Source organism: Lepeophtheirus salmonis, chromosome 13, assembly GCF_016086655.4.
Source record: "Lepeophtheirus salmonis chromosome 13, UVic_Lsal_1.4, whole genome shotgun sequence".
Classification (NCBI taxonomy): domain Eukaryota; kingdom Metazoa; phylum Arthropoda; class Copepoda; order Siphonostomatoida; family Caligidae; genus Lepeophtheirus; species Lepeophtheirus salmonis.
Genome location: NC_052143.2, coordinates 13,476,271 through 13,502,033, shown reverse-complemented (window position 1 = coordinate 13,502,033; position 25,763 = coordinate 13,476,271). Strand labels below are relative to the sequence as shown.

The following is a 25,763-nucleotide window of genomic DNA, read 5'->3' as shown; positions in this document are numbered from 1 at the left end:
GGCTTGATGGATTGACATAATTCCTAATTTGATAGTGTTGTCATTTCAGGCTCTGTACATGAACATTGGATCATGGGGTTGTCAAGAAATAGCCTGAAATGCAAGTAATGTCCGCTCATGACGTCACATGACATATTTTGAAATTAGCGGTTGAAACATAAAAAGCCGGCCTCTCTTGAGTCAATCCATGACGTAATGGAAAGAGAAGAGAAAAATTTTCATATTTTTATTATCATTTAATATTTATTTATTATCCTATTTATCTCCAGATTGAAGGTACAGCGAGTTGCTAGTTGCTAGTGTAAGCCAAAGACTGAACACAACTCGGTCACCCGGAGCTCACATTTTTCAGCGGAACAGAGTACACGGTTGGAAATGTCTACGGAGGCGGAATTATCCTCCAACATTCGTGTTGCTTTAACGGAAACAATATCAGAACTCCTCTCTCCAGATGTGAGGATAAGGAATACTGCTGAGAGTCAAATAAAGGCATTGGAAGTTACTGATGGTAATTAAATCATTAAAGGGATAGAATTTGTATTTATTTAGGCTATTCAAAGTGTTTTCAGCTAGAAATTGGTCTGTGCTTTTGCATTTTCGTATGTTGATTCAAGTTAGGAGTGAGCTCCATTAAAATTGTGTTCTATATATCAATGACAATGATAAGTGAGGTGATGCTCCTTGAACGGAGTTCTAATCACTCGTTTCCCTCAAAATTATATTTTTTTATTTTAAACTAGTCCACATTTAAGTTGACAAGGCAAGTGCTCCTCAGGTACATCCTTCCATACACTACAGTGGCTCCATTACTTCTTTCATCTAACATTTAATAGGCTATTATTTCTTGTATTCAAGACTATGCCTTGAAAATTATGCTTTACTTTGGGTTATTTAAATAGCTTGTACTACAGGAATTTATTCAGCATTCTATTTAAGAATTTATTACTGTGTTTATTACAGACTATGGTCTTCATTTAACCGAGCTTACGTTGGATCCACAAGGTCCTATGTCACTAAGACAGATGAGCTCAGTTCTTCTCAAAAAATATGTTGATAATCATTGGTCTTCTCTCTCCGAAACTTTTGAACAGCCAGAAACTCCGTCTCATGTCAAAGGGGATATTAGGAATTTGTTACCCATTGGTCTTAAAGAATCCATTAGCAAGGTAAGACATATGAATGACACATTGTGCCTATTTGATAATTAATTTGTTTCTGATGCTTTTTCATTAATACATATTGATTTTTTTTTGCATTTATGATAAAATAAAGTCTTTTTGACGGTGAATGTCATAAGTATCTGTACAAATGTTTTTAACATTGGGCTTAAACGATGTTTTGAGAAATAAAGTAAACTGTACTTTTTTGATAATCACTTAATTCTTTTAAAAAAATTGTGATTTGTAATTGATGTAGATTATTATTTTCAATTTCAATGGAAATTCTGATAACAAATTAAAAAGAATTTATAATTGACAAATTGTATGAAATTATTAAGAATTTCTTTCGTATTCTGATTTTTAGTATTGTATATTAATATAATTTATTCTCTTATATGCAGTATGAAAGGTTGCGTTATTTCTATGTACTCATGATTATTATTTTTGATATAACGATAATAATTTATTCTAATGGTTATACTTACGATTTTTTTAGGCTGTATTATTTGAATCCATGCATTATGATAAAATTGAATTTTAGTGTCGTTAATATAGTACATTATATTACGAATATGTACTCAAGTTTGAATTTGTTTAAAGAAAGTTTCTAAAAAAAAATAAACTATCCATCATATTTGTTGATATTATTTGCCTCGTATACATTTTATTATCAAATGATTTTTTATTTTTTTTTCAATTAAATATTTATTAATTTTTTATAAAGATCTATGGATATAATGATTTATTTACATATATTTAATACAATTGCATAAATTGTATTATAAAATTTTTTAGACATTGATGTTCTAGTAAAATTTGGCAATATTGTATTTATTCAAATACCATTGACAAATAAATGATGTAATTGGTATTATTCATTTAAAAAGTTTAAGTACATGTAATTACTACACATGATGAAGTATTACAATTTTACTTTTTCAGCTTAGTCGATTTGTTCTGTATATAGCTAAGTATCATTTCAAATTAAGCGTTGTTTTGTAAGGAAACTTTTTGTAGTACATACAAAACATTGATTCTCGACCAGTGGGACCAGTTGCAACGATGCGGCACGGATTATGATATTAATTGAAGTTGGCTATAGTACATTGTCATGATTCATAAATAATAAAATATCAGTGTATATTAAATTTAGTATCAGTTAGCATTTAAAAAAAATGAAATTATGCATGCTTTTATCTGATTATGCGTATTCTTTTATAATATTTGTGGTTTCATCCTATATATACATAATGCATGGTGCTGTATAAATCCTTATTTAGGATTGAAAACTGGAGTTTAGTTCAGTTCATTCCTGCATATCAGTCCTAAAACTTATAAAATCTCGTCTTTGATGGCGTTACTCAAGTTTATTTTATTTTTTAAATTAGTTCTAGACCTGACACTCCGATGGACTGATGGCCTTAAGGATCTGTCCCAAAGACTAATAGGACCGCTCCTAAGTTTGGAGTGGTCGAATAAATACGGGCTGACACAGCACTAATAATGCATATGTTTTTCCTCTTGTAAATTTTAGAAATATAAGTATGGCAGATTTTGAGTGTGTCATTGACAATAAAAGGTTAAGAAAAATACATTTGTATACTATTATGCAACTATGATCTAGTATTGATCAAATTATGTTACTTTTTGTTCATTTCAATTTGAAGATAATAAGGATCTTAATGTAGTAGTTACACTATTGGTGATAAATAATTAATTTATTTGAAATTCATAGGCTTTAAAATACCAAATCTTTTTAGCCTATGACAATGAAATAATTTAAGTATAAAATAGTATGATCAAAAATTAGACTAGGCAGCATCTGGTCTATAAAAAAAAAAGATTGAAAAATGATAAACAAACTGGAAAATTGGGCTTATATACTTTCTTCTAAAGAATAAAAAAATAAATAAACCAAACTTCAAGGCTTTTATTGTTTTTTATGTACTGGCATAGATTATGTCAAATGGGGTTAATACTAATACAATTACGGCCTTGTATCAAACGGAAAGTGGATTTTCTTTTTATTTCCTTTTAAAAAATCTTAGTTGAAAACATTTTGATAATACAATGGATTCCATCGCAAAAAATGTATCTAAATAATATATATTAGTAAAATTAGACTTCTAATTCTCAAATGAACTGTCTGCTTCATACAACATTAAGATATAAATATATATTTTTTCCCGAGTTTAAATAAATAATTTAAGAAATACAAATACTGATGAGAGTTTTTTTATTTTATTTTATTAACGAAACATAGATATCGTTCAATATCGATACCACTATTAGTACAGGGCCGTAATTACGATTGGAATCTGGCACCAATATCTTTTTGGGTTGTCGTATATATCTGTCTATTAATGGTGAGTAATCAATGGTCACTCAAACCAGTTCCCCAATAAAAAACGGTACTGTAGTATCATTCTGTTGACCTTCAACATAAAAGCTGCAATAGCAAAAAAGTATGGATATTTAAGGGAGTCATTTTATAGCATCATAAGATATTGCTTTGAAAAAAGGAAAACAATTTACTTTTAGTAGTATTTATTTATATTATGTTTAAAACTTACTAATAGTGTTGTGTATTTCCCTACTGAGCAGTCCTAAATAAGGATTTATCAAAATGTGACCGACCATTAGCCAATGAAGCTGAAAAGAAATCCAACCTTGTCAAAACTCTTCTTACTGATTTAAAATTATTTTTGTAATATTTCCTACAAATTTTAGTGAAAAGCACCAATATATGAAAAATGATAATAATGTTTGAAACTAATGTCTGTTTAGTGATTATCACAACCGTTTACAAAAGGAAGCTGCCATTTCTAGTACAAATAATATACGAATTAAATTTTAGTATAAATATTATTTGTAACTCGTATACCGTTAATAATCTAAAGGAATCGCGAATGATTCTTTTCGGATTTGGTTCTATTCTCTGACAATTACTGAATTTAGAGTATCAATATTTTCAGAGATAGATTGATTTAACTTTACTTGGTATGATATAAAAGAGGAAGTGCTTTAATCTTTTTTTTCTCCCCCACGTATTAAGTTGCTCGAACAGCTGATCGATAAGAAGTTTCGTGACGCACAAAACGCCATAAATATGTACATCTTTTAAGTAATAAATTTGATGACTTTTTCTTAAAGACATTACAAACAATTTACCCTAATAATGTTCTAGAGAGTTTAAAGTATATTGTCATTGTAACAATTCTAGAAAAAGTTGCAATATTCAACTTCATTTAATAACTTAAAATGACCTCCGAATTGGCTTCGACGTTTTGGGCCAAAAAGGACTCTTCTAATTAATAGAGAAACGTAAGGAAGCTTGAATATTTTGTCTATTCATTAGTGAAAAAAATATATAAATTGAATGAGAGCATCAGTTTTTATCAGATGAAATAGTTTGTAGTCGCTAATGAATAGAGGATTTAATGAGCTGCAGATTTGCGTGAAAAATCAACCCTTCCAGTTGACAGACGAAATTTTTAAAAACACTTAACAAAGCTTGAATATTTATCTATTCATTTGTGAAAAAATATATAAATTAATTGACGGAATCGGCTTTTATGAGATTAAGAAGTTTGTTGGTGCTAATACATAATAGGACTATTTCTTATTCTTTAAATTGGCTTCGAAGTTTTAGGCCAAAAATGACACTTCTAATTAATAGATATATATAGTTTTTTTAAACGTAAGGAAGCTGAGCGTTTTTCGATTCATTAGTGAAAAAATATAAAAATGGATAGAAAACATCAGTTTTTATGAGAATTTGAAATTTGAAGGCGCTTATAAATTATGAGAGGAGTGTCATATTTGTGCTATGCTCATTCTTTTAAGATCACTGAACCTCGTACAATTAACATATTAGGAAATTTAGGTTTCGTGATTCAAACTATGACAGTCCTAAATGTAGAAAGAAATAATTTGAGTGAGATAATAATAACAAACTCCGTGCGTCATATTTAATACGCTAGTCTTAAGAAACCAGTTCTTAGACGGATTAAATTTTCGACCACGAATCTCCGGATTTCTCATTGACTAGCCAATAGATTTTAATAATTGGGGTATTTATGGGAAGAAACACTCCATACATAAAGTAAGAGCCCCTTTTCAAATTCATATTTTGCCTTTTCAGACTTTGTAACATACCTACCTTTACCTTAATATGTATCTATCCAAAGTAATTTCCTTTCAAACCTGAGAGGGAAGATAAACTTAACGGAATGCATATTTTTTATTCGTAGTAGTATTTTTCATGGGCCAAGGCTTTACCATAGGCTCCAAAACTTCATCAATTTACGTATTGGAATTAATTTTTGCATCCATGTCGAGAAAAACTAACTCGTCTTCTATAGAGATGGGGCCAAGTACATTTGTACTTTTACTTTAGTATTCATGAAACACGGGTTTACATGGGCCATTTTTTCCACTGCCATAAGATTTCCTAACCGACGCAACTATATAGATACATTAATACACACGAGGGTTAATAGAAATACAAGGTTATACCATAACGCGTGTGCGACTGATATTTGACTTCCACCAGGCTTTTAATATTGACGTCATAGTAGATGAGTGGTTGCGTGTTTTGTCAAAATCTGTTTGTCCTACCCAGCATTCGGTACAATACATTAAATTGAAAATTCTAGCAATAATGATGTCATAGACTATAAGTGGTTGTGGTTTTTGTAAAAATCCGCCTGTCTTGCCCAGAAGTCGGTACAATACATCAGATTGAAAATTCTAGCAAGCCCGATTACATGATGATCTAACCATGTATTTCTATTAACCTTGGTGTTAATATTCTATTAACATTTAATTAAAAATTTACCATTATGCCCTATGCTTATTATGATGGTACAAGGTCCATGATTTTTTGGGCATCTTTTATTTTACTTTTTGCATGTGTAATGAGTCTTTTAGAACTTAAAATATTATTATTATTTTTAATTATATTTTTTGCAATAACAATAAACTTTTTTAGAAGATTGTTGCATAAGAGCATGTTCATAATTTATGTCTGTTGGAACATCATTATCTTACAAATTATTATTATTGATTTGATATTTATAAAATTTCCGAGTACTAAACATAATATTTAAATGATAACATATGTAACGCTTTTTAGAAATTCGGATTTTATTTTTTGAAAATGATGAATCATTATTATTATTATAAATATATATATATTTTTTTTTTTTTAAAAGAATAATATAACTTTACCTGGGAGCTCTCTAAGTTCAGGGGCGTACGCAGTGGGTCAATGATTTTTTTTTTTTTTTTCGTGATCACTTAAAAATTAATATTTTACGAAGAAAAAAAAATTAAAACCGACAAAAAATAACTTCCTTTCATTTGGTCAAATTTAGGCCTGACCCAAAAAAATTTAATTAAAATTTTTGCACAAACCCACACCAAAAAAAAAATTATTTGGAAAAGCAAGAAGGATCCTGATTGAAGTTTAGTTTCGTTTAGTTTTTAAAAGGAAGACTATGTTTACATAATTATTATATATTTTATTATGTGTAAATGAATTGATTATTTAATTTCGCCATTAATATAACAATAAATCTTTTAGCATGTAAGAATCTTGAAATATATTTTTTTTTTCAAGGTTTGTTTTTTATTTAGTTAAATAATGCTTTCAATTTATCTAATTTGAAAATCAAATACTCTGATAGGCCCTGTTAATTTTATTAAATGAATGTGATTTTATATTTATGTATTTAAATTCAAAATTAATGTAATTTAAGAAGTCTTAGAAAAAGGATATTTGTTATGGGCAACCGAGTTTTTAGTTATATTTATATATATTTTATAACAATAGCTGTGTTTGTAGTTATTTAAGTCAATTAAATGAAACTGATAAAGAAAGGGTCTTGGGATAAGGCTTTCTATTTTCACTTGAGAACAATTCCTTTTGTTTGTTTTGTACCTTCAAAAATCCTTCTTGCTTAGTTAGTTATTTGAGTGTAGTATTGAATAATAAGACTTGAGTTAGTTATGATGTCTCTTGAGGATAGCTATTAAATATAATATAATAAATGTTGGTAAAAATGCTATACACATACATAAATAAAATGATGTGAATTTTATAGATATATAGATTCATTTCTTTGTGTGTTTCTTATGTTAAAGATCAAAAAAGACAAAGGAGTTTTGAAATTAGGATTTTGAGGATATGAGGATGGAAAGAGAGGATATTATTCTCTCTTAATTCCACAGTAGAACATTTGAAACAAAGAAGAAACTATCATCATCGGACGTCAATGGGCTTTGTTCTGCTGTATAACATGATACTCCATTTCTTACTCTAGTTAGAACTCAAGCAATTGCAGATGTTACTTCAGAAAGGGTTACATGTTGTTAATCAAAAAATCATATTCTATATGTGGACATGTTATACCAATTGTATTTGATGCTAATTTTAATGGTAGGGGGCTTAAGGTAAAAACAAAGTTTGGGACCCTTTCTGGGAGGTGACTAGGTTATAAGTATCATATTTTTACTCTCCGCCTTCATGTGCACACTACCACGTAATTACTCAATACTTGTGTGTGCTCTCCTGAAAATTAATAATGACAGTTCCCGAATTATTTTTTTAGTAAGAGGTAATGAGCCTGGGAGTACTTTAATCTAAAGCGTGAGTGTCAAACTCAATTTGGTTTGCGGTCCGAATACAAATTAATCTTACTTCAAGTAAGATCATTACAAAATTACAGTAACTAACAATAAGTCTTCTTATTTTCTTAGTATGAGTCACTAATACTAATAGTTAGTGTATTGAAAAATAAAATCTTTATTATATTCATTTTCCTTTTATTAAATACATTATGAACCATCTAAGAACTCAAAAAAGTATGTACAATTTGAACAACACTTTTACTCAATCGCAATAGAAAATCCAAAAAATGACCTCACTCTGCCTTTCAGTTGATGGTCCAAATCTGCTGATCGTTGCGAAATCCTCTCTGCCACGGTATTTCTTGTCAAGCTAATGTTGGCAAACGCATGTTGTTTCTCAGGACACTCAATTTCCGCACCAGTCAACATGCAGTTTTTAACGAATTCCCCAACACAATAAGACGTTGATACTAAAGCTATTTGGATTGCAATTAAGTAACTGGCTTTTCCTCAGAGTATCACTGGCTTCTCGACTCCGAATGAAAAAAGATTACTCTTCCTTCAGACTCACCATCATACCTTTTGTTTTCTCAGTTCTCTGTGCAAGCTGTTATATTTTTCACTATGGTGATTTTCATAATGATGCCGACTATTGTATTCTTTAAAATTAGAACCTTGCTGCTGGTATACCAGCACACGGGTTTTCCATTCACCTCTGTGAACATATAAGACAATGCCAATTTTTCTTGAAAATTCCTACACTCTTTGTCCATTTTTCTCCTTTTTGACAAAGTTATTTCGCTGATGAGGAGCTAAGGCTTAATGCAATTGCCGCTAACCGATATTAAACAGAATCAAATACTATCACATACTGTTGTTAGTCTTGTACAGTGCTGTGTACATGTTCTAGACGAGTATACAATACTGCTTCCCCAGCTGGCAATATAGGAATAGAACGACGCAGCTTAATGGACAATTATTCTCTTGAACTTATTGTGCGTAGGTTTGCGCCCGGTCGTTCCTGGAGAAGGAAATATATTTATCTCCCAAGCCGTACCAAACTTCCAGGTGGACCTGATCCAGCCATCGGGCGTATGTTTAACCACCCTGGCCTAGAGACTAATTTAGTCCTTGGCTGAGCATTAGCTACTCACTTTAGTTGCTATATCTCACCTATGGTCAAATGAATTATTTTAAATTTTATGTAATGTACTTCACTTCCCGTTTTTCTTCTTTTTAAAATGAGTTGATCAAAACGCCTGCGAGACTTCATTCCTTTTTATACAACTCTATACAGAGTGATCCAATAAACATGTCTTGCCAGTATATAAATATAAAAGAAAACGAAAATGGTAATCCTGACTATTTGAAGATTTTTTACAAGAACCCCACTTCGTATATAGCAAGGATATATGTATAGGAACTCTGATATGGATCTTTAATTTTATTCCGAATTCAATAAGGTCTTACACCTTTTTCTCAAGACCATACCATCATTGTTGATCTCTTTCTCTAATGGGCACACACACTAGTTATTAATTTATAATTGTTATTTTTTGAAGAAATAAATAATAAGGAGACTAGCATTAGAAAATATACATGTTTATTCAGTTTGCCAACTAGAAAAATCCACTCCCGCTTTCTAGGACATGTTTTACACACATACATTAAAAATAATACTAAAATCGAAATAGCCCTGCTTTTGTAGTTGCTATCTGAATCTGGTTTTTTTAAAGCTGTTCTTAATCAATTCATCCATCCAGATAAGGTTTGCTTTATTAATATAGATTTGTAAAATATTTGTTTGGATTTGTCGTTAAATAATAAACATTTTGACAAAATAAATTTACTAGTAGCTTGGAGATTGCAACTTTGATCCGGGCCGGCCATGACACATCGTCCGGAGTTGACCGTTATACTATCTACAGCATTCGCAAGCGTCTAAGTCCGGTCTCAATGATTCTCCTTGAAGTGTTAAGCCACTCAACTTTAATCTTGAAGCTACCAAACACTCTTTTCAAAGTCTTCCGGCTATGTTCGAATTTGAAGAGAGAGAAAAAAGTCTCTAGATCGGTAATCCAAGTCAAAGGTGGGCAAAGTCCTGGGGGGGTCTAATGGTGAACTTTGTCGTTAATTTGATGGCGGCTTGTCAAATTGATGAAGTACTTGAGAATACTTGCAAGAAGATCTATCAAGTTTTCGAATATATATTTTCCATATTGAAGGAAAATAATTTTTGGTACTGGAATCTTTGATAATTTGCAAATTGGTAAACCATTTCAGAAGTAATTTATCCACTCTTTCTATTTACATTTATTCTATAAATTATAGTATTTCTGCAATTCAAATGTTAAGGCAAAATTTCCTTAATCCATAAACTATTATTTTAATTATTGAAATGTTGTTAATGACATAATTTATATAACTATAGTCATATGGCTAACATTTGTGCTTACAATACTAATTTAAGGATCAATTTTACTTCTAAATATTATTTAAATAATTATTTGACATAACTACCCTGTTAAAAGTATACAAAGAGTTACATTCAATCAACCATGGGACGAAACGACGTAGCTCAATGGACAACGTGCTTGGAAGAAATTATTCTATTGAACTGAACTCCCCCTCCCCCCTTATTCGTTCCTAGAGAAGGAAATATAATTTATATGCAGGGCGGTCCAGATAAATTGGGGGAAATCTTTTTTACAGATTATGCTATTCGAAAGTACTTCGATGACTTGAGGCTTGCCAATATATGACGTTGTTCCATCTTTGTGCTGCGTATACAACTATTCAAACAAAGAACACGGCGTTCTATGGGCAAGCGTGAGGGTATTATTACATGCATTATAATATAGCGCCTGAATATTATATTATTATGTACTTATATGAAATATATAATTCCAATTTTTTTTAAATGTAGTATAAACTTCAAAAAACATACCTGGGAAGTCTATCTTTTATTTTTGTTAAAAAGTTTACAAATCGAAATTCACGGAGAAAATTGCAAAAAAAACTTTTTTTATTATTTTTGCAACAAACGTAGTTATGGATAATAATGTCTTTGGAAAAATAACCCTCGATAACAGGTTAATTTTTACAAATATTACAAAAATTATTTGTAATGTATTGTTCCAGAGATTGAAAATTATTTTTTTATGTTAATATTCATTGTTTTGTGGCATTTCTCTTCAAAAATTAGAAATTGACATTTTATGAAAAAAAGCAAAAAAATAAAGAAATATTCACAAAATGACAGATGTTTTTTATGTGTCAAAATTATTTGCAAACGAATCTCCAGACAAATTTCTACAAAGTCCTTGAGCTCCCATTTTTTGTATGTGTGTGTCTTTTGGATATAGAATGCCCCCCCCCCCATAAAAATGCACACCCTTGTCTTAGCCTGACCAGGTTCAAAAGAGGCACCCTCACTAAGTTTCAGCCTCAAAGGACACACACAAACAGAAACTGTATATGATCGTGACCCCGGAAGTTTCGCCCTCATAAATATATTACAGTATAAATGATGTATCTTCCAATTATAATTTAAGGTCTACTTCAACTTGAAGTCCTTTGTAATTAATTATGAAATTATGGCATTTCAGTAATTAATATGAAATAATTGTACTTTCTTATTATAATGAATTCAAACCGTTTGATATAACTTGCGCAGGGCGAAACTTCCCCCGGTATGTAACATCCTAGAACCGTATGTTATATATATACAGAAGAAGAAAAAAAACCTTCTATTGAAATTATCAAGCTGAATTATCTTATTTGTTATTATCGAATTCAATGGTTTTAAAAGCATTGTTTTGAAGGTTTCATATGTTGATTCTATATAGATACATATATTTAAAGAGACCCTTTTGTTCAAGACATCTATTTTCATTTTATTACTCTAATGATGAATAATAACTAAACTAATAGCTACTATTATCATCTTCTATCTGTTATTATTCACGTATTCACCTATCTATGAGTATGTTTGGCAATACATATTTTCTTACTATCCCCAGTTGGGTAATTTTATAGAATTGAGAAGAAAAGAGAGTCTTTTATGTGTATACTAGTGTTGGGTTTAAGTCTGGAAATAATAGACTGCTCTGAGACCCTTATATTAGCTCGGTTTGGACCGGTCGGATAAAAAAGTTCTGTCTAGTTCAGTCCCAAAAAAATCGGTCAGGACCAATTTTACAGATAAATTGTTTATAACAATACATAATATGTATTTTCAAGTACGTTATACAAAGTTTAAACAGCTTGGATTCGTTTTGATCCCGCTGTCTCTTAAATATGTATAGAGTATTTGTTCAAGAACTTATCGTGTACTTTTGATTTGAAACAAATGAATGAAAGTTGATCCAGAAAAAGTTGGTTAATTTTATAGAGTTGAGAAGAAAAGGGAGTCTTTTATGTATATAGTATATACGTATAGTACATTCATTGATATTTTAATCTATATATATTTGTTTATTTTTTCATTCAGGTACGTTCCTCCATAGCCTACACCATTTCCTCAATTGCTCGCTGGGATTGGCCTGATGAATGGCCAGAGTTGTTTAATATCCTCATGGCTGCTCTCAAGGATCCAAGTGAATTCACTGTTATGGGAGCTGTGAGGGTATTAAAAGAATTCTCACGGGATTTAACAGAGCTTCAAATCCCTCAGGCAGCACCTGTTATTCTTCCAGAGATCTTTCGTATATTTTCTGATGCTGACAAATATGGAATTCGAACTCGAACACGCGCCATAGAGATTTTTACGACGTTTGTTTCCATGATTAGTAGTATTAGTGAGGAATATAAGTAAGTTACTCCATTTTATATACATGATTACATACATACATTGATAAGACTCTTATACTAGTAATATACTCACACCCATACAACCCATGTTTACGGGAGGCCTTGTTTCTGCTTTGAATGTTCCTCCTGATTCGCATGCATCAGATGCTGGTCTTAAAACGGAAATTATTAAAGGTAAGATTCTCTTTTTCGATATTAAATGAATAGTTATGTTGTTGACAAATTGCGATTTTGAACAAGTTACCATTTCTACGTCTCATTATCCTGTATTTAGGGTTGGCATTTTTGTTTGGAAAAAAAACAACTAAGTTTAGGAAAGGAAAAACGGGTGTTGCGTCTGCCCTTTCTTCTTTTTTCCTCATTATTTAATAGGTCGGAGTGGTGTTCTCCCTCTAAAGTAAGCATTCTTGCTTTTCTTTGGTGTAAATTGTTTTAAAAGTTGAATCGCCGTAGCTCAAGAACAACGCGCTCAGGCGAAGTTATTCTTTTAAATTCAATGTGTGTGCATTCGCGCCAAGGCGATTTAAAAATATATATATATCTCTTATGTATATGGATTTAGACAAAAGATTCCTAGTTCAGATAGACTAATGCTATAATGTTTACTTATACTTAATCAGTGCAACTCCGTCTGACCAATTAAAGGAACATTAAAAAAATACAATAATTATATGGATTTAAATATAATTATAATATTTTCCCTGCACTTATGTTAGTTAAAATGTAGAAGGTTCTCCTATTTAAAACATTCATTCATTTTCTTCCCCCATAATCATATAACAAGCAGCTGATATTAACAAGGGTCATCATTTCACTTTGATGTTTTAAAATTAGCCGAGTAATATAGTATTGGGTATTTGAATTTTATAATGCGTCACCTAATTCTTATTGATTTATAGTTTTCAATAAATAAAAATATCACCATCACTGATTTTTACTATAAAAAGGATGTTTCATTTCTTATTTGTTCTCTTTTTAAGTTATGTAAATTTATCATTTCATTTTTCGGTTGCAACTTGTAGGTACACAACACATAGTTAATGTACCTACATACGTATAGAGATAGAACGGGTCTTGGACCCGGGTACGGTATAACTTGTATTATCTGAAAAGATCCTATACTCAAACCAGCTTCGGGTACTTAGAACTTTTACGGCTCATAAAAAAGATCCAAAGGATTTTCCGGATCTTAAAAAGCTTGTAGTATTGTTTAATACTCAATCTCAGTTATAGATAAAAAAAATTATCTTTATTTAACATTCCCTTTATTTAGCTTTATTAGTGATTAGAGCGACATCTATACAAATAGTTGTACCCTGTGATTACTCTACAGCGCTACCTTTATCGTATCATTCATCCGACAAGAAACAAAAAAAGGATTAAATATTAGTTGGTCAATCAATTTTTATCACAGAAAATTAAATTTTTTGGGAAAATAAACTCGCAAATTAAATTTCAAATATATAATTTTATGGGGGGAAAAAATTATAAAATCCACAGGTCTATACAAAAATAATATATTTTGAAGAAAAAATTCAAATATTTAATTTATTTAAAAAAAGCAAGAATTCCTTTATTTGGGGCGGGGTACAGCCACTCCATTCCATCCCCTGTGGACGCCTCTGGTTTCCGATTTGGATCCGAAATTTACTTTTGTCTTTTTGTGTGAAGATCCGACCCAGATCTGTCATCTCTTTACCTATATATATATTGCTTAACGATACATCTATATTACAAATAATAGTTGGATTAGGTATTTGATGAAGGAATTACTTATACATATCTTTCTTTGTCTTGAGAGAGAGAAAGAGAGAAAAAAGGATTCATCCACCCCATTCCTTTCAGTTTTGTTGTTGTTTTTTTACTCGTGTTGTAGTTGTTGATACTCTTAATAATAATACACTTTTCCTTTGTGGTTCTGAAATGTAATTTAAAAATATATGTACATATTATGTATAGTATTACGAGAGAGAGAGAAGAAAGTAAGGGGGATGGAGGGAGAAAGGGGGATGATGGATATTTGAGAATTCATTTTTTGCAACAATCTAAATAAAAGCTTAGTGAGAGAAATGCAAAAAAATATATGTATGTATGTATATAAGAGGAATCAATAGTAGAAGACACTTCTTAGAGATTAAAAGAGAGAAACAGAGTTAAAGACGTGTGATGTACTGAGGGGAGGGAATTTCTTTTTCTTTTCTCATACAACATTCAAATATCATTCGTCTTTAATTAGATTCATTTGTGCTTATTAAAAACCCTTTTTACCTACATCAAGAAAGAACATAAACAGTAGAAACTTATTGATAATGCGATTTTAATTATGTCATAATCATGGTCATTTGTCCAAAATTTGAGAATGTCCCTTATATTTTTGATAAATGTGTGTTCTTATTTATCAGATACAATCTGCTTAAAAAATCCTCGAAATATGTTAAATAATGTTAATTATTAGTGGGATGTGATCAAGTTTTTAAGAAATTCGAAATCTATTCTAAGATCCTCTTTGCTTTAATGGGTCCTCCTTCTAAGATGACTGAGAAAATATCACATGCTAATTTTTTATAGCAAATAATATACAATTGCCTTTTAAATCAAAATATAATCATAGTCATCTCTAATTAATTAGGGATAATTATCCCATGTTCCAAAAAAAAGGTTGAGTTATGTATAACCGGTCCTATTTGTTTAATTTTCACTTTGAAAAAATAGTCTGGACGACATGGACGTGAAACTTCAAATTGTGGTCGACATGTCATCGTGCGGACTGTCGGTTAATGATATGTTTCAGGCTGTAGGGATGAGCTGACAGGCAATCTATTTGAGGAACGTGGGACAATACAACGGAAGAAAGGATCTGGGAGGACAAAGGCTAAAGTTTTAGCTGGCATAGCTAAATCCAATCAGGACCATTCGTGGCATGGCAAAGGCCATGTCTTTGACCTCCAGTACAGTCCATATGATCGTTCATGAGGACCTGGGGATGAAGTCAAAGCACAGAAGAAAGAAGCACATTATCAATCACTCAAAAAAAAAAAAAAAAAAGCCCACGAGATCAAGACTAATCCTCAACAAGTTCAAGGCTGGAAAGCCAACATTTTCTTTTCTGATGAAGAACTTTTTAGGATAGATCGGGTTTCAAAATCCTGTAGCCTACTGACATCCCAGACCATATCAAGTTTATATTTAAGACCAAACATTCTGCTTCTGTAATGGTCCTGGGAGGCGTAGCTTCCAATTGCAAAAAACGTCCTCCGATTTTTATCTGTAACAATGAAAAAATCGATACAGTCCATTACATCAGTCTCTTAGAGACACATGGCAAGGCCTGGATTGATGAGGTGTTTAGAGATGAGTCATATGTCTTCCAACAGGATGGTGTTTCAATGTCAAACAGCCAAAAAAAAAATTAAGATTGGCTCTCCAAAAATATGACCTCTTTTTGGTCCAAGGGCAATTAGCTTCCAAGCTCCCCCGACCTGAACCCATTGGACTACAACATTTAGGCTCAGATTGAGGGAGTTGCCTGCAACAAATGACACAGCTCAACAGCATCCCTAGAGGCATCCATCGTGTCACCCTGGAATGCAATGCCGGATGACTTTAACCTCAAGGTGTGCCAAGGCTTCAGAAGGAAGTTGGAGGCCGTCATTAATACTGAGGGTGGGCATATCGAATAGTCCAATTATTTTACTGTCATGTAACAATTTTGGAAAAAAGTAAATAAAATTATTTATAACTTCCTTCATGAAAATTCATGAAACCCGTGAAAATTATGTAATTATTAAGTGTTACTTTTTTTCTCTCTCTCTCAAAATAACTTTTCATTGAGAGGTCATAAAGGGATACTTTTATAATACAAAAGAATGCAAAGGTTTATTGGCAAATCCGCAAAGGTCATAAAAATGTTTGTTTTTCCGGGGGAATCAGATACCAATCATTCGATTTAGACAAATTGCACCAGTTTAAAATTATTGAAAACATTGCATCTGATGAAACAAATTTTAGATCTCTAACATTATTATCAGTCGAGTTATTTACGTTCAAAGAATGTTTGTTAGTAATTTCAAATTATAGAAATGAATTTAAAAAATTATTTTTTGGATATTATAAATTGAAGCAATAAACGGATTTTCCTGAATAGCACCAAAAAAAAAAAAATTAGTGAGCTAAATGGCAATTAGTTTCAGTTAATAAAATATTCCGTCAAATAATATTGGCAATATTTATTTTTGCCAATGCAAACGGACTTTCCTCACTACTCCAACTGTTTCGAATCTGGCAACTAGAATGAAAACCTCTACAACTGCTACAGTCTTATTGCCACTTATTATAAAAAAGAAAACTAAGTTTCTGCACCCTAAAATAAGTATAATTTTATTCACGTAATTATACTGGCTGAATTGTATTTATTTGCTATGTCCAGGCTATTTAATTGGTGACAAGGAAATGAAGAGGATTGAGTCAGATTAATTAACTCTGGAAATATTTTTTTTTTTTTTAAATCAAGATCAAAAATATATTGAGAATTATTTAGCATCATGTATGAATAACCTATTTGGATCTAGATGAAGTAATTGAATTTCTCCATTACATCCTTTTGGTACCAGGCAGAGAAGAATAAATAAACTTTTTATTATTATTATTCGATTATGTTTTTCATAATGTCGATTCATTTATAATTTTTGTTAAAAAGGGTTAAAGAGGTAACTTTTGACTTTTATATCATATCAAATGAATAAACTAAGTACTACTTTGGGTATTCAATTATACACACAAAAACCTACCAATTTCTAATTTCGAGTTTATAACTTTAAAAATTAATAAGAGACAAATCCAAAATGAAAGGTTTACACAAAGTATAATTGAAAAAGAAGGAATGATTTTCTTAAATGTACAATCAAGGACTGGAAATATAATTATGTCAGCTGTTGAGTGTAGTCCTTTTACTTGATTGCTCATTATTTTCTCTGGCGTTAAACAAATGCAACAAACAGATTTTAGGGTGGATATTTAGAAGGATGATTGCTCTTTTCAAAAAGTTACGGTATGTGATTGGCCTTTGTTTTGGTCTTGAGACTTAACTTTATGTCCAACTCTTCAAATTTGGTGAGGATTGAACAATATCTTACTTTGGCACATTTGAATTAAACATATTGGATATTTAACATTTATATGGCATAATAAAAAAAAATATATTGTTTAATAAATATTTTTTATTTTATTTCAATATAAGTTTTAAATTCATAGATTTAAATCAAATTCTTCTATTATCCGATTGATTTATTCGCTGGTTTAGTAAGCAACCACGACAAATATCGACTACTTGTAGTATGTTTGAAAGCTGTCCTCGTTTTTTTATGTATCTAAATAGTGATTACATATGTACATTGCTTTACTCCCTTCTCTGCGGCATCATTAAGAACAGATAGGTTTTTCATGACTGATTTTAAATTAATATAGGTACTCTTTAAAAACTTTTTTTTAAATCTTCCAAATAATTAATACTTCAATTTTTAATGCATTCCAAGAATGTGTAAGCAATCTGTCTCCAATTTTATGTCTAGAAGTAAGCCACAATAACTCTCTCTCTCTCTCTCTTCAATAATTGTTTACAGTGGGACACTTCACTGTGAAATTAAATCTATAGTTTATTAATATAAAATATTATGAGCTATTACTTCAAGAATAAAAGGGCTTTAATGATCACAACATTTGCGAGTTTATTCTTATTAATAAGAGCTGTTTCTGTTGATTTAAATTCTTTCCTACCAAAATACTCCCAACATTCGTGCTCATTGTTAGTTGGTACAAATTTGAATTTGCTCATTTTCATGAATGTGCTGAGACTACACACATGCGCTCGCTAGAAAAATTGTTGTTTTAGTGTTCTGTAAATGTATTGCATTTTGTCTCATATCTAGGACCGTACCCAACGTTTTTATACGTGTAGGATCCTTGTGATGTACCGGCTTATCCTTTATACTCACTTGTAACCAGTGATTGTTGTAGGAAAGTAATCATATGATAAGATGTAAAGTAGTCTAAAGATCGTTATCAGTGTTATAAATAATGTCGGAATCGGGGGTTTTAAGTAGAATTTAGCGGTTTTCTTTTGAGAATCGTCCCATTACTAATTTACATATATGCTGTAAATTTTTCCTACTTGAACTATCCTTCCATCATAATGGCAAAATTACATTATAAAGGAAGCTTGCTGTAATACTTGAGATAATTCTTCTTATAACATATGAAGGATAGATTTTGTTAATTTGTTCTATCAATTATCACAATATAAGTTTATCTACATATAGCCATAGGCGTAAGATGTGATTATTTTGTAGAGGGGCAGCTTCAATTTTGTCCAAATATTAATATTCTACGTATTATTATTATATCTGCATAATTATTGTTTTCCCAAGATTCAAATCAAAAGTATTCGAATATTTATAAGTTTACAAAAACGGTGTCCTTCTGTTCCTAAATGTTTACGAGTTTTACTGTTTGATCCTTACGTGTGGTAAGTGGTAATTGTGAACAATAGAATTGAAATTATTAATTGTTAGACTTTGTTCTATATGACAACTTTTTAAATCTTGTAATATATTTGAAACGTCTATTAGATGCCTTACTACGTAGGAATATTATCCCATTCATCAATTCATTATATTTTCTGAAATATCAATTAACAAAATATAAAAAAAAATTATCCGGTTTTTTGAGTAACTATTCGCAGTTTAATGAGAATAATAGATAAAGAATCTGAATGTAGGTACATATTAGGACTCGACCAATATATATATAACCGATTTTTTATTATTTCATATTAAGTATGAGATCCTAGTAAAAATTATCAAATAAAAAGCCAAGCATGGCCAATGATCATTTTGACAACTATTTAATTAGTTCACCTCCCAAGAGTTTGAAAAATGACATCATAGAATTTTTCTTCTGGGAAAGTTAAAAATGAAGTCACTTTGACATAACTTAAATTATGTACATTGGTTGTCAGGGTCAAAAATTAAGGATGAAATAACCTTTAGAAATTGCCGCAGAGACCACGTTGAGAGTTTTAATGGTTTAGTCATTTTTTTTTTTAATAATATCTTAAAATGGAAACTTGTTTTGTAGAGACGCACTAAAACTAAAATCTAAAACTGTGCGAATTCTGCCAATTTAGTCAGCTCACCAATATATCTGTCCTGCCCAAGTATGTATTGTGGAGCCTTTATTATTGGTATCAAATGAGTTGTTTAGATCGATTTTGATGGATCATCCGGCAAAGTAGAAATATGCCTTATTGGCCATTCCCTATTACCGGTTTCGTTTGTCGTTGATTCTTTAGGTGGATTTTTAATGAAATATTGGTCAGAGAATCAAAAAAGAACTATGACATCAAACTCTACAAAATCCACCACGAAAAGTCACACAGACAATAGGAATGAGACCATAGGAAAATTAGGCAGAGTTCTACTTTGACCGTTGCTCACTCCACCAGAAATCGACTTTCAATCATTTTGATAAGCAAAAGGGTTTTTGTAATATTATCCTCGGCTAAAGTACCTCTATTCCTAGTTATTGATGTGTCGTGAGCCAAATTCAAAGCTTAAAAAAAGAAAAGGATCTCTCGCCTTATTGGAGCCATTATTTCCTCGTTACATTGGCTGCATTTGCTAAATGCTTAAATTTCAAAACATGAATGTAATGGCAGGTGTTTAGATAGATATATATTATTTGATATTAATACAATTCATACAAAGACTCTCTGTATTTTTTCAAAATTATTTGCAATGAGTTAATCCTTTTGACAATGATTAACTCACATTTTGAATCTTCTTTTGCATAAATACTACATACATATTATTGTGATTGAAAGAATCCCATCTAAGTATGTATTTATATTATTGTGCTAAAGGGTGAATAGTGCAAAAATGAAGTATTTCCTTTGAAAACTATTCAAATAGTTTTGTAATCATACACAACCATCAACCATCTATGGCTCTATCTGCCTCTAAGTGTGCAAGCGGAGGGATTGAGTCCTCTTTTTTTTATCAAACGAGGGAGGTGGTCCTTCAGTCTACGCAGAATGCATAGCCATTACTTTTGAGCACCCCTTACTAAAGAACCCAACCCCCTTTCTTTATCCCCGCTCTTTCCTATCTACGATGTCTCACCTACCCTTTCCTTTCCTCCTCGCTTTTTACTATTATTATTATTATGTATTCGTACAAAAGCATTAGCGAGGAATTGCTTAATTTTTGCGGATTTTAGCGGAGAAAGACTCTGTGGGGATATTCATTGTAATACAGGGGGAATCTTACATTTTTTGACCTCATATCATATTATTATCATTTAAGATGAGGAACAAAGAGCATTGTTGTTCTTCCTCTTATTCTTTAAGAACATTCACACCATCTTAAAGAAAGTTTTTTGTTGAATGTGTGTGTCATTTTCACTCTGGATTGTTCTGTCAATATATATTTAGAGGTGATTACAAAAATGCACATTATAGATTGATGTATTTTGATGTACATTGGAATATATATCATTAATGATGTATATTCTAAAAGGGGACACAATTAATTTATAGGAAATATATGTATTTGAAAGGAAAGGGATCATTTTTTGAAGATTTGATGAATTAAATACTTCATTTGGAGAAATTGCGGGAATTTTGTGTAAATATATATGTATTTTCGCTTTTTGAGGAAGCGACTTTTTGTAAATTAATTGAACTCATACATTATTTTACAAGTACTTGTCAGGGGGGGTATCTTTTTTTTAACCCTTTCTTTGATGGTGTATGTCGTGTGTTGTTGTAATTTGAGGGGAGGAATCTAAAAAAGAGCCCTCCTTCTTTTGCGCTCAAGTTGTTGTTTTTTTCTGCATCTTTTTTTTTTCATCCCTTTTATGTTGATAGGGGGACTACTTAGTCCATTTTGGAACCCCTCCCAGGATTCGTGTCTCTTTCTCTCTTTATTTCATATCCCTTCCAAAGATGAGAAGGACATTCATTTTCTTCATATATTATTATTTGTTGGGAGTGTATGGTTTCTCTCCAGACATGGGTTAATCTTTTAAACTTATCATTGACTCATCCTCTTTCCCCTATAAAAAAAAACACCTTAAAAACCCCCAATCTCATATCGGTCATAGGAATTTAAGAGAAACCCATTCTGGTGAACTACTAAACAACTCCAGTTGTCATCAGCATTTATAGACATACTATTTACCGCTCTTTATGAATAGAGGTAGTCTATTTCATTTATTAATTATCTCTTTCTCTCTTGATGTTAGCACTATCCATGCTCCTGAGCAACGTTCCAAAGTCAATGGACCAATGGTTGAATCACATCCTTCCTCCTGTTTGGAATATTCTTACGGCATCCGCTTCCAAGTATGTAAATGATGCCATTAGTAATCAATCGGGGTGCAGCCTTTCGGATGACGACATTGTGGACTCGGATGGGGAAGTTCTGGGGTTCGAAAATCTTGTGGATGCCATATTTCAATTTATTCAAGCTTTAGTTGAAGATTGCGAATTTCAAGCCTCTATCAAACCTGTCCTTTCGGATCTTATGTATTATGTCGTTATGTTTATGCAGATCCCTGATGAGCAAGTAAGGCAGTACTTTTTTTATACCTTTTATCTTTTTTATAAAAAAAAACAACTTGATCATGATTATTTCCTCTAAGGCTGAAAAATGGATGGGAAATCCCGAGTCCTATATTGACGACGAAGAAAATGAGGGCTTTACTTTTTCACTCCGAGACTCGGCCATCTGCCTTCTCATCGTAATTTATTTTCGTTGTGCCTCCATATGTTTCTCTAATCCTATTTATTCTAGTCATTTTCTGAAGAATTCTCAGACGAATTCTGTGATTCCTTAGCTCTAGCAGTCGAAAAGCATTTAGCAGAGGCTGAAGAGAGAAAAAAGCCGGTTTTCCCCACTGGTGGAAGATTCATGAGGCCCTCATGTATGGCATTGGTTTTTTTGATGTGCTCATAGAGGCACAGATTAAAGCTAACAAGTCCAAGTTCCAAATCGAACCTTTCATGGAGAGCATTGTCCTACCGGATATGAAGAATCCAGGTAAGTACCTATTTTCTTATCCTTTCCCCATTTCCTTATTTTATTAAAATAAAAAAACCATTCCTTACAGTCTCTCCTTTCTTGTTGGGTCGATGTTACTGGATCTCAGGGAAATTCGCACAAAGACTTCCTCCAGAGGCACTTCAATTCTTTCTTGAATCCACAATGAGATCGCAGCAGGTAAGACTTTTTCCTTCTTCTTTTTTTTTACGTAGGGTACGACTTGAAATGCCTTTCGTTCGAGGGCTTTCTTTCCTTCTTGTTTTTCTCGCGCGATTAAAGCCTTTTCTCCGTCTTATAACATAAAAGTAAAATAAATAAGACTTCAACGCGTAGGAAAAGAAAAGAGTGTTTGAGAGAGGAGGGGGGGTTTTGTATCTAATATATCTCTATCAAAAAAAAATTTATTAAGAATTGTATAAAATCAAGATCAATTAATAGTTGAGGGAAAGGGATTCAAAGATGATGATTGATGATGGATGTTTTTGTTATTCTAGGAGGATCAAATGCCAATAATGCGAATAATGGCATTAAAGGGAATATATGGATACTGTCAGCAGCTTCGTAGAGCAGATTCGAGTATGAAGGAAAAATATTTGCATCCTATTCTACCCGGGACCATAGAAGCACTTATTAGTATTTGTACCACTTATAACAACTCCTCAGAAGTTGTGGGACTCATGTTGGAAATCATGGGACTCGTCTTGTCCGTGAGTAACTTATGCATGAGAGTTTAGTTAACCTCTAAATATATATTTTATATATAGTGTGACGCTGGAGCCACAGCAGCCTATGAGAATAAAATCACCCCAATATTGATGGCAATTTTCCTCCAATACACAAATGGTAAGAAGTTAGTAAATTAGTTATAATTAAATTGCTCTGAATCTCTTCTTTTCAGATCCCATGACAACGGCTCTAACACAAGTGGTATTCAAAGTATTGAGTCAAACACAGGGCTGTAAAGATTCCCTTCAGATCCAACTCGTTCCTACTCTCGTCTCCGCATTAAATACTGAAGAGTCAGATCAAAAGTCTGGACTTCAATGCGCTGCTCTTGAGCTTCTTCAGACTGTTGTACGCGGATCTGGGCAACCAATCTCTGATCTCATTATGTCATCCGCTTTTCCTGTTGCTATTCAGTGCACACTTCATTCTAACGATAACGCAGTTCTCCAGGTTAGTCTTTCCCATTCGAAATCCATCTTTTCAAAATATTAAAAAAGTGAATAAAAGTTGTAGGAAAGGTGTTTTTTGCACCATTTTGAGTATTATATGTAAACAACACGTTGTTTCTACATATATGTATGTACTTAATATATTATATATTTGAAGAAGTAGAAAGGAGAAGGGAATTGCAAAAGACTTGAATTGAATTCCGCTTCCCTTCCCATCTGTATTTGCTCATTCATTTGTCACTCAAAATAAAATTGAAAGAAGGAATTTGAAGAGTAATGAGAATGTACATATATGTATGTATATTTTCTGTTCAATCTCCTCCACCCCTTTCATTGCAAAAATATAACTCATTTTTATTTCATAATTTTCTCTTTTCACAAAGGAATAATTGTTTTCTCTATTCAAGATGAGAAGGGAGTAGTGGAGGATCTGTCTGAATTTTTTTTTGAAAAGTGCATTTTTGGAGAGAGAACCAACCTTCTTCTTTTCCTCTCTCCCTTTCCCCCCTTCTTTAATCATCATAAAACTTTTTGAAAGGATGCATAAATTAGATATATGTATGTAATATAGTAGAGTTTTTAATTAAAAAATATTTTTCTTAGAGTGGAGGAGAGTGTCTTCGTGCATTCGTGTCTGTCTCCCCGGAGCAAATCGTTGCTTTCACCGACAACTCTGATAATCATAAATCAGGTCTGTGGTATCTTGTACAAGTAGCTGGACATTTACTTAATCCTGTTGAAAGTGAATTTACCGCTACTTTTGTGGGTCGTCTTATCACGACACTCATTTCCAAAATGGGAGACAAACTAGGCTCTGATTTGGATCTATTGTTGAAAGCCGTTCTCTCCAAGCTTCAGGGATCTGAGAGTCTAAATGTGATTCAAAGTCTTCTTATGGTATATGCACAGCTCATCATCTCCCAAATAGGACCCGTCATTAATTTCCTTCTTTCCACTCCTGGTCCAAAGGGAAACACGGCTCTCCATTTCGTTCTCACTGAGTGGCTCAAATATCAACATTCGTTCTACGGGTTCTATGAAAACAAAGTAACGACAATTGCACTCTCGAAACTCTTACAACATGCTGTCAACACAGAAGATCTTAGATTCTGGGATATTAAAGTCCAGGGGGATCCCATCTATCAAAACACACCTCATGTTCTCACCCGTTCCCAACGTAAGTCGAGGCCAGATACATTCACAGAGATTGATGCTCTATCAAAGATTTTCAAACTCCTTGTTAATGAGATGAAAAACGTTCTCAACTACGATGAAAACGAAGGAAGAGAAGATGATGGTAGGAGTCATGGAGAAGAAGAGGGAGGTGGGGAACAAATGGAGGATGACTCCAAGGAGGTGGTTTCCTCTTCATACTTTAGGGACGATGACTTAGCGGATGAGGATGATCCAGACATTCTGATTGATCCTCTTTACAAATTGGATTTGAAAAATTACCTAATTGAGTATTTTACTGACTTTTCAAACAAGAGAAACGCTTTCCCTTACTTTATACAAAACGCTAACCCTTCAGAAAGAAAGTTTTTGTCCTCCATTGGAATTAGGGTTAATTAATAACGAAGAAGAAGAAGAGAAGAAAGAAATTACTTCTCTTAGGATTTATGTAAACATAGCTATTATTATACAAAAATTATAATGTGATCCATTAGGCCTTAACCAATTACACATTTGTCATTATTATTCAGATAATAATTATGTATAGATATAATTAGAAATGAAATTGATTTATAATTTGTAATTCAAATTGTTATTACGATTTTTTCCCAAGTAAAAAAAAAAGATACGAAAAGAATTCTTCAAAAAAAAAAAAAGTTAGCCTGATCAAATAAATAAATATACTCTATTTTTTTATATGTCCAAAATAAAAA

At 31.8% G+C, this 25,763-nt stretch overlaps 1 protein-coding gene across 1 annotated transcript; it reads left to right on the top strand.

Moving 5' to 3' along the window:
• The first annotated feature begins 256 nt into the window (after positions 1-256).
• Positions 257-25,763, top strand: Ipo9 (Importin 9). Its single transcript, XM_040724335.2, is given in 13 exon segments — positions 257-508; positions 961-1,166; positions 12,286-12,605; positions 12,667-12,779; positions 21,903-22,225; positions 22,302-22,400; positions 22,454-22,532; positions 22,535-22,699; positions 22,770-22,879; positions 23,197-23,409; positions 23,467-23,545; positions 23,601-23,878; positions 24,481-25,763. Coding segments are annotated over 13 exon segments (3,087 nt in total). The 5' UTR covers positions 257-375; the 3' UTR covers positions 25,450-25,763.